The sequence below is a fragment of the Vulpes vulpes genome, chromosome 15 (genome assembly GCF_048418805.1).
Source record: "Vulpes vulpes isolate BD-2025 chromosome 15, VulVul3, whole genome shotgun sequence".
NCBI lineage: Eukaryota > Metazoa > Chordata > Mammalia > Carnivora > Canidae > Vulpes > Vulpes vulpes.
In genome coordinates this window covers 45,183,024-45,193,303 of record NC_132794.1, presented here as the reverse complement: position 1 = coordinate 45,193,303, position 10,280 = coordinate 45,183,024, and the positions used below count along the sequence as shown (strand labels likewise).

The window sequence follows — 10,280 nt, the reverse complement described above, 5'->3', positions numbered from 1 at the left end:
AGAGAGGCAGAGACACAGGCAGAGGGAGAAGCAGGCTCCATGCACCGGGAGCCCGACGTGGGATTCGATCCCGGGTCTCCAGGATCGCGCCCTGGGCCAAAGGCAGGCGCCAAACCGCTGCGCCACCCAGGGATCCCAATGACATGGTTTATATGTGAGTAGTAAGGATAATGCAATTCAGGATGAGCTATGGCAAACCTTGGGAGATCTGGCAATCAAAGGAGAGAAGCATAACTTTATAGAGAAAAGCAGGAAGTTGGGAGGGCCGCTTTGAATGAAGTCTGTTGGAGGGAAGCAAGAGTTCAGGGTGGTGATGGTTTTCTCATTGGCCGAGTTTTGGTATTTTCTTATTGGGTAAGCTTGTTACTGGAGAGGGAGAAATTCTTCCTTTCTCCTGCTGGAGTAATAAAGTAGGCTTCTTTCTGCTGGGGTCTGCAATTGACCATGAATGTTAGGGTGTGACATCTCCCCCTTTTGGTATCCTGACTTCATTTTAAATGAGATATATATTCAGGTTCACATGGGAATATTCGTTTCATTTGAAGAAACCATTATCCTCACTATAGGTGATGGTCTGGCAATGGTGCATATTCTTCCAGTCAGCTGTGGTGAGAGTGGTAGTGTCATGAGCTCCAAAAGTTCTGGGTGATGGAGAGTTATGTCAGGTTTTGGAAGAATACCAGCACAGCAAGACTGGACCAGGGCCTAGAAGAAGGTAACCGGGGCAAGGACTGTTACTTTGAGGTCTACAGGTAGGTATTCATGGCCTCTCAAGAGTCCCAGGTTGGAAGACCTTGGATTGAATTCCATGTTTATCATTTGGCAGCTATGTGACCTTGGGCAGGTGATATAATTACTCAGAGCTATCATTTCTATTTTCTTCCCACTCCCCAACCCCCTTTTTAAAAAGAGATGATGATGTGAAAATGTATATGAAGACACTGCAAACCTCTATGGTCCAAATGAACATAAGGACTTGCTTTTTTATTAATAGCTGTCAATCTTTTTCTGTTGCCACAATATTCACAATGTTTAATATACTCTCATCATGTCACGTGATAATTTTCAGGGACAAAAGCAAGCACTGGGGAGAGGAAACATGTGTCTAAAGGTGTGTTATGAGTAGGAGCTTGAAAAAGCCCTTCATGGAGATTTTGATATAAGGCTCCTCTCCCATATTGCCCTGAACTGGATCATTTGCAGTTGAGAGTCACTTTCTAGACAGAAGGTTATAAACTGGTGGAGGTAGAGAGGGCTAGAAGTCTTGTTTTGTTTGGCTTGTGAAGATTTAAAATTAGATGTCAAAATTTTGAAATCAGGAGATTTCACATAAAAAAAAGTGTCTTCTCTTGAAATAGAGAATTTTTGGCAGAACCAAGACTACACCCTCAAATGCCAAAATTTGGCTGGAGCTAAATAGTGGCTGCCCCTGAAGAAGCAGCATAAGTTCTCCAGCTGTCGTTACCTATTTGTGCCACCTGCCCCTTGACAATTAAGTTTGCCATCCTTGGTCTGGACTGCCCAGGAATCATTGCTATTGCAGCTGGAAGGAACCTCAAGATGTCACTGAGACCTGGCTTTGCTTTTAGTCAGGTCAGATTTTGGTTTTCCCATTTAAAGCAGAAGCCTCCTGGGTCCAATGATATGCCCAGTCTTACCCAGGTTGGGGCAGTGGAGGAGACTGAGCAGAATTGAGGTCAACTCCCTCCCAGTGAAGAGCCTTTTCCTAGCACAGTGTGTTCCTTCTCAAACAGCGTATCACAGTTTCTGAAGTCCAGTCAGTGGAGCCATTGTGAGGAAAGGTCAAACCTTAGATGAGCGAGGTTTCTGGAGTGCAATGCTTCCAACACCGGAACACACACAAGCTCTCGTGTGGCTGACCTTGAGCCCAGCCACCCAGCTCCACTGGAACAAACGTGAACTTCAGAGCAGGGACGGAAGGGCTGTGAGTTTGGATCAACTAGTGTCCTTGACCCTTTGGCAAGGATCCCAGGCTGAAGAAACCCTCTGGGTTTCTTCGGTGTGGGCTGGGAAAGAAAGATGAGGGTGAGGAAGGAGGGGAGAAAAACAGGGATACAGAGCATAGCTGTTTTCTTTTCTCCCAGAAATTGAGCTTTTGTGTTCCTGGGCCACATGTGCGCTGAGAGGTTTTCATTTTCATTCTTTATTTCCAGCTCTGGGATTGGTGTGTTGCTGTATTGCTGAGTGTTTGTTTTGGCTGCTAGAGGAAGTATTGACAAAGGAAGTGGGAGAACAAACATAATTTTGTAAGCAGCCGGCCTGAGAGGAACAATAAAGCAGAACTGGAGACAGTATGTCGGGGTGGAGATTCTCAGAGACTGTTTTAATGCCAGCATCCTGGGGCTTACAGCCACCAAAGAGTGGGAATGTGGGGGCTTTTAGAGCAACAGGGGATTCTGTAGAGCTGTGCTTTGCAATTCTGTTTCTGTGCTATGGTGGATGCCTTCTTTGGGCCTCAGCCCCCCCCATTTCCTCCCATGTGTTAAATAGGAGAGCCACAGGTCTTTTCTAAGGAGGGGATAGTCTATACTAGCAAAATGGTGTGTGTGTGTGTGTGGTTAAATAATAAGATTACGATATGGGATTATGAAGAGGATCCCATAAAAATTTGGTTTTATCTTTAGGAATTTTAAAAACACCTGAAGACTGTCAAAATCCCAATTGATTATTATTAGTGAAATCTGGAAAGAATACTCTTTTACTTACCACCTCTCTACAGACCCGCTGGGGTGGGAGGAAACAATTCACACCTTCAAGTGATGGCACCAAGGGACCCTGGTGGGCTTGAGAGATAAGTTCAGGAACTCACTTGTGAATGTAAGTGTACACACAGCATCATGAATATATGATTGAAGAAACCCCCTTTGTTATGGGTTTAGAAAATGGATCAGGGCACATCAGAGGTGGCTGAGGTGCAGTCCCCACTAGAGACAGGGGACAGAATGACTTACCCTTTAATTCTTCCCATAGATAGGAAATGAAAAGGTGGATGAAATCCTATGTGCATGACTGCTGGGAGTTTTAGGTGCTGGAGCCTTGAATTAGGCTGAACTCATTCTCTGGGACTCTGGGTACAAATGTTCCTTAAAATGTTTATGTTTTCTGAAGTATTTTTCTGCAGCGAAGAAAAAGGTTTATTTTTTTCTCTGCAATAAACTCAGTAGAAGGCTACCTGGATATTGGGTAAACAGCTCTGCATGAAAAGGCGTATTGTTATCTTTGAAAGGCTAGATTAGCTCAAGGTTTATAACATACTTTTATATTTCTTTTGCTTTCATAAGGTAATAAGGGAAGACGGTGAGGTGGTAAGGGCAGACACCAGAGCACTAGGGCATTTACAGTAAATATCATTGCTTTGTAAAATTATAGCATGTTGGCGGTGGCTTAGGCCCCTCAGATGTGTAAAGCCTCTGGTTCACTACTCTTTCTAAGGAGATAATCTTTTTCCCCATATGGGTCTGGGCAAGTGAAAAGATGGAAGTGCTAGGTAGGTTGGATGGAGAGGGAGGTAGGTTGTGGATGTACAGGTTAATAAATGTGTGGAATACATCTCTCTAAACGAGTATCAGTTTAAATGCATCTCTATGTGGTATGAGGAGGTGTGCCCGGCTGACTATGATTTCTGGCACTACTAGTTCTCTGCATCTCTGCTGAAAGTGTCACCTTGCAGAGCAGCTGTGTCTTATGCTTAAAGCTATCCGGAGCTACTACTGCCTATTGTCCTGCACGAGGAGAGGATAACTTTAGTATGGTCTCTTGACTGTTCTCTTGAATTTTCTCCCCCCCATCTTTTTGAGGTCTAATTTACAAATAAAAGATCGTGTATAGTTAAGATTTAAGACTTGATGTTTAGATACATGAATACTCTTGAATTTTCGTATTATAAAACACAGAGAAATATCTTTTGGAAAATTACTATTTTTCTTAAAGTGTACTGGTGTCTATTTAATAAGTTAATGGGGGTCAAAGAGGGGACTTCTACCAAAGAATGTGGAAACAGATTCTGGCCCAGCACTGGGGAAAGAAAACAATGTACTTTTGCGGGGCTTTTGGAAAAACCACTTGCCATCTATATACTTGTTTTCACCTTTTTCATGTCTGTGTCATGGAAAGATCTTATTGCAGCATATATTTTCTGAGATGGTCCCAATTTTGAGCATTTATAGTACCTACGAATCATTTAAATACTAGAGAAATGCCAATATTTTGTCATTTCAGTGTATAAATGATATGGCTTAGGATAGTTTTTTAAAATGATATTCTTCTGGGCCTTTAAAATTTTTTTAAAAATCAGCTTTATTGAGATATAATTCACATACCATCATATTTACCCACTGTATTTAGTATATTCATAAAGTCATACAACTATGATTATAGTCTTAATTTAAAACATTTCATTATCTCATAAAGAAATCCATTAGCAGCCATTCACCATCCTTCCCTCCCTCCAACCCATGGTAACCACTAATCTAGTTTTTGTCTCTATAAATTTGCCTATTCTGGACATTCCATATAAATGGAATCATACAATATATGGTCTTTTGTGACTGGCTTCCTTTATTTTTGAGGTCCCTCCATATTGTAGAGGGTATCAGTACTTCATTTTTTATTTCTTTTTCTTTTTTTTTAGAATTGTATTTATTTGACAGAGATAGTACAGGTAGGGGGAGCAGCAGAGGAAGAGGGAGAAGCAGGCTCCCTGCTGAGCAGAGAGTCTACTCGGGGCTGGATCCTGGGACCCTGGGACCCTGGGATCATGACCTGAGAGCCAAAGGCAGACAGACATTTAACCGACTGAGCCACCCAGGAGCCCCTATTTTTAATTTCTGAATACCATTCCATAGTATGGCTATCCTACATTTTATTTATCCTTTTTTTATTTAATATTTATTTATTCATGAGAGACATAGAGAAAGAGGCAGAGACACAGGCAGAGGGAGAAGCAGGCTCCATGCAGGGAGCCCGATGTGGGACTTGATCCCAGGTCTCCAGGATCACGCCCTGAGCTGAAGGCAGACACCCAACCCCTGAGCCACCCAGGTGCCCCTACATTTTATTTATCTTTTCATCAGTTGAAACACTGGATTGTCTTCACTTTTGGGTGTTGTGGATAATGCTGCTATGAATATTCATGTATAGGGTTTTGTATGGACATATATTTATGTTTCTCTTGGAAATTTACCTAGGAGTGGGCTTGCTGGGTTATATGGTAACTACATTTACTTGTGGAAGAGTTTCTAGAGAATGCCAGGACCTGCCACCTGGTGACCTCCTCAGTCATCAAGAACTTCTATGGAAGCTGTGTCAGACAGGCCCTAAGGTGACTCCTAGTTATTCCTGCCTCCTAGTGCTCACATTTTTTGTCATGTCCTCCCTTTGAGTTGGGTAGGAAATTTGACTTGCTTCTAACCAGTAGAATGTGACAATCATGGTGGATACTCCTTTGGTGACACTGTATTAGGTAAGACTCCATTTTAATAGACTAGAGCTTTTCCCTAAGGGTTTGAAATAAGTAGAGATGCTCAAGATACCCATGTAGCAAGGAACTGCAGGTGGTCCCTAGGATGTAAGGGCAGCAGTCAGCAAAAAGCCCGGGCCCCCGTTATACAGCTGCAAGGAGATGAATTCTGCCACAACTGGAAGGAACTTGGAAGTAAATTCTTCCCCAGATGAGCCTTTGATGAAGATGTGGCCAAGGTAATACTTGATTTAAGCCTTATGAGATGTTAAGCACAGGACCCAGTTAACTTGTGTCCAAACCCCAGATCCACAGAAACTGAGATAATGAATATGCAGTGCTTTATGCAGTTAAGTTTGCACCAATTCTTATGCAGAACACTAATTCAGGTTTAGGACTTGGTTCCATTATATAATCTGAGCTGGGGGCCACTGAGTTTGTCAAGGCAAGTATCCTCTTTATTTATCTGTATGATTATCATGGAAGGACAAACTGCTGTAAAAGTTCAGGTATGTGCTTGGTGTCTATGAAGTAATTGTATTTAAGGTATAATTTCTAGAATGGGGAAAGCATAATGGCAGAAATGAGAAATAGTTCCACTCTGCCTCCTTGACTGATACGGGATACATGCATCTCTAGAAATTTCCTTCTAAGGAGAAACAATAATCAGAATAATAGTAACTTATACAAAGGAGTACTGCTGTTTATTAGGGAGTATGGGGGTGGGAGGATGAGGATGAACTTGAGGTCATGGCCTAATAGAGTTATGGAATCTCTCTAATGTGTCTAGCTCTCTATGCAGACTTAAGCTTAACTTTGATACCAGCTTTCCCTTGCACTTCATTAGCCACATAATAACCAAACAATCCCAGCATGGTGAGCATCACTTCTATTTTTAGAACCCACTAGGACTATTCCATCTTTCTTAGTCATCCCTTTCTATATTTAACAACTCTTACAATCAGAATTTTTAACTTATAGCTCACATAAATCCTTTCTTCTTCAGTTAAGGCCTGCTCCCAAACAGATGGGGACAGCTGATTATGTGAATCTCTTGTCTTTGTCATACCATTTTGTTTTGTTGCATTTAATTGCTTACTGACTTAAGTGAAGAGATTGAGGTGGGTTTTATTCTGTAGCACAGACACATGTGAAATGCCTTTTTACTTCCTCTGTGTTCTGACTTTTAATTGCAAACACTGTATGGATGATTCAATGTGCAATAACTAATATAAAAAGTCATGCCACTCGTAACATACAGCTAGATAACTAACCAGGCTTATATCAGATGACTTAGAAGTTTGCTAGTTAGGGGGAAAAAAGCAGTTGAAACTGACAGGAAATGTGATAACCCATGGAATGAATGATAGAATTATCACTGAAATTTCCATCTTCCCATGTCTCACACTAGTTGTCTCCTACAGAAGCAAATAATTGTTTTGCTGAGAATGGAATGAACTGTGTTTCTCCTTAGATTCACAACAGTGCCATCCATATTCGAGCCATAGGAATAGAGATAAAATGGATAGAATCTTTTTTTTTTTTTTTTTTTTTTAGGTGATGTACATCATAGAAAAAGTTTGCTGGGAAGCAACCAAAGATTACTTCTACATGGTAAGGGTAGCTTTTTCCACAAATAAGATCTTATCATTTTTCTTTGTTTTTATTTTTTATATTGATAAAAGAAATGTGTAACTGCACTCTTACAGAACAAATAGGGACGATGTTTGTATTTACATAGTTGATTTCATTTACTTTTGACAATTATTTTAATTTACGGTTATCAAAAAAAAAACTCTAACAAACCATATTTTTACCTCTCTGCAGCACTGGGACATTATGTTGTGATATTGTTTTATTTCCCCATTCCATTACCCATATCTTTACAATACTCTACAATAGAAGTCCTTGGGTCTGTACTTGCTGTTCTGCATTTATTCCTCTTGGTGACTGGTGGGTGGGAATTTTCCGGATGGCAAATACTATCTTGGCTGCTCTTTCTAGTGTCTGGCTCCTTGGCCCTCTTGAGTTGGGAATATCAGTCTGCCAAGCCCTGTCTCTGTAATTGTAATTCCACATACACTTCACAGATCCTTTATATAAAGGCATATTCTTGTTCATTTGGACTGAAACAGAATTAGTAAATGTAACATTACAGTTATAAATTATAAAATGTAAAGCAAGGTTTTAAATAAGTAAGTGTACAGGGCATACATTGTAATGAGGATTAAACTGAGATAGCTGATTATAAACATCTTGCTGTTTTTCTCTTTGTCCTAAATATAGGCTGTGTTAGGTAATTTTCATGCCATTAGCTCTGCCTATTCCAGTTCATTCTTTGCTGTTACTTGTTGTTCATGTGTTAAATACCACATTAACACCTCCCTGCTACTTCCACAAGAGACACCAATAACTTAGCTGGTTTTCAACCTGTTTCACCTCTTGGGACCTTCTGGGCCTCAGATTCTGTTTAGCACTATTTTGCTTCTGAATTGCCCTTTTAAGTGTCTCTGCTCAAGTGTCTCTTAAATTAGAAGCAAGTGAGATAGTACATGCCCCAGTTGTTCTTGTTTTACTAAGAGTTGCTCATTTTTGCATTCATCTAACAATCATGCCACTTTGTTTTGTGCCAACCATTGTGCTGGGTGCTCAGAATACAAAGATGAATAAAACATTATTCCCTGACCTGGAAGAACTTTTAAAGGTGGAAAGAATCATGCATGCACCTCATTATAACATGATTTAAGTGCTCTAACAGGGCTAGGAGCCCTGAATCAGCCTGGAGGAGTCAGAAAAGGCGACATGTCATTTGGGTCCTGACAGATGCATAAGAATTTAGCAGATGTGTAGGTATGAGGGGGTGGCAGCTGTAGAAATGATTTCTAGACTAAGAAACAGCATGAACAACAGTGTGGAGGCATTGGTAAGACATGGTTGGCTTGGAGAAGAGTGAGAAGTTGGGTGTGACTACAGTGTAGGGTGTGTGTGTGTGTGAGAGAGAGAGAAAGAGAGAGATGGACTCTAGGAGATGAGCTAGGATGGGGGAAAGTTTGGAAAGAGAGAGAGATGTTGTAGGTGGGGTGTGGAATTTATAACTTGATTTTGTAACAATGGGGGACAGAGGGAGTCTTAAATAGAGGAGTTAAGTTACATGATAAGGAGACAGCGCGCACAGAGGTATAGAGGTGAGACATGGAATGGCAGAGATGGGTCAGAGGGAGACTCTAAAAAAGTCAGTTAATGCAGCGGCCATAGAATACTCAGTAATAAAATCTGGCTATGAGGCTCTTGCAGTTGGGCTGAGACTTAATCAAGTCTAGGGAAGGGCAGGGCAGAGGAGGGGCTCCAGCTGAGAAACATTTCAGAGATAGAATAGTCAAGATGTGACTGATGGGGTGAGAAAAATGAGGAAGGGATAGTGAGTATAAAAATAATATCAAATGTATATAATCAAGTAAGTGTTAATAATTAGAGAATAATTCCAGATTATGAACTTTATGAAGGCAGGATAATGCTTGTTTTGATCCTATGTTACATGGTACAGCATGTGGCAAATAGTTGATGTTCCACAAATAGTAATGTAAATATATATGAAAATGGCTAACAAGGAAAAATGCCTGCTATCCTGAAGACATGTGAAAAATGGCCTAAGCTGGTCTGGGGGACAGGGAAAGCTCTTGAGGAAATGCTCTTTAGGCTGATCTATAAAGCAGTTGTCACAGTGACTATAGGCAAAGGAACAGTATGTGAAAAGGCAAGATGGAAGCTGGCATGATTCTGCAATTGAGAGAAGTCTAACAATGGGACCAGAGTGTTATATTAGTTATCTATTGTACTACATCACAGATGACTCTAGAACTTAGTGAGCTACAACATTAGACACTTATTATCTTACAGTTTCTGTGGGTCAGGTATCCAAGAGTAGCATAGATGGTGATTCTGGCTCAGGGTCCCTCTTGGGGTTGTAATAAAAGTATTGGCTGGGATGGCAGTCATCTGGAGGGTTGACTGAGCCAGAAAGCGCTTGCCTATGGCTGTTGGTTAAAATTTTGAGTTTTTCTCACTGGCTATAGACCAGAGACTTTGGTTCCTCACCGTATGGGTCCACAGAGTTTCTCATAACATGGCAGTTAACTTTTTCCAGGTAAGTGATTCAAAAGAGAGAGAGAAAACTAGAAGATACAATGACTTTTATGATCTAGCCTCAAAAGTGATATGTTCTCACTTCTACTGTATACTGTTGGTCACACAAACCAATACAATGTGGGTGGACTACATAAGGATGTGAATATCAGGAGGCTGGGCTTATTGGGACCAAACTGAGGCTGGCTACCACAAGTGGTAATGAAACAAAGGCTAGATGGAATAGGATTTGTAGGCCATATTATGGGTCTTAGACTTTAAGAACAATGAGACTTAGAGGGATTTCCAGCATGATCCAGAAATAGGACTGGAGATTTAGGGGCAAGACTACTCTCCCTGAAGGGTGTAACAGAGTGGGAAGGTGGAAGCATGATCTTATGCCTAGGGCTTAGGTGTGTATTTGTTCATTCAACCAATATTTATCGTAGATCTTGGATATGCCAGGGTGTGTATCAGATACAAGAATGCAGAGGTGAGAAGACCTACTCACACCCTGGCCTCCTGGGGCTTACAGCCCAAGGGCAAATAGAGGTTAGTAAATGAGAGTTACACTCCAGCACAGTGTATTCTATAATAAAGCACAGGTTTCTATGAGAGCAGTTAGAAGGGCACGTTACTCATTTGGGAAAGGAAAGGACTCCTGGAGGAGTTACCATCT

At 41.1% G+C, this 10,280-nt stretch overlaps 1 protein-coding gene across 1 annotated transcript in view; it reads left to right on the top strand.

Moving 5' to 3' along the window:
- Positions 1 to 1,912: 1,912 nt before the first annotated feature.
- Positions 1,913 to 10,280, top strand: part of LOC112919806 (short transmembrane mitochondrial protein 1-like) — a 295,192-nt gene continuing 286,824 nt past the window's right edge. Inside the window, exons 1-2 of the mRNA XM_072738224.1 lie at positions 1,913 to 5,718; positions 7,037 to 7,093. Coding sequence (XP_072594325.1) covers positions 7,040 to 7,093 — 54 coding nt within the window. The 5' untranslated portion in view covers positions 1,913 to 5,718; positions 7,037 to 7,039. The remainder of the gene's footprint in view (positions 5,719 to 7,036; positions 7,094 to 10,280) is intronic.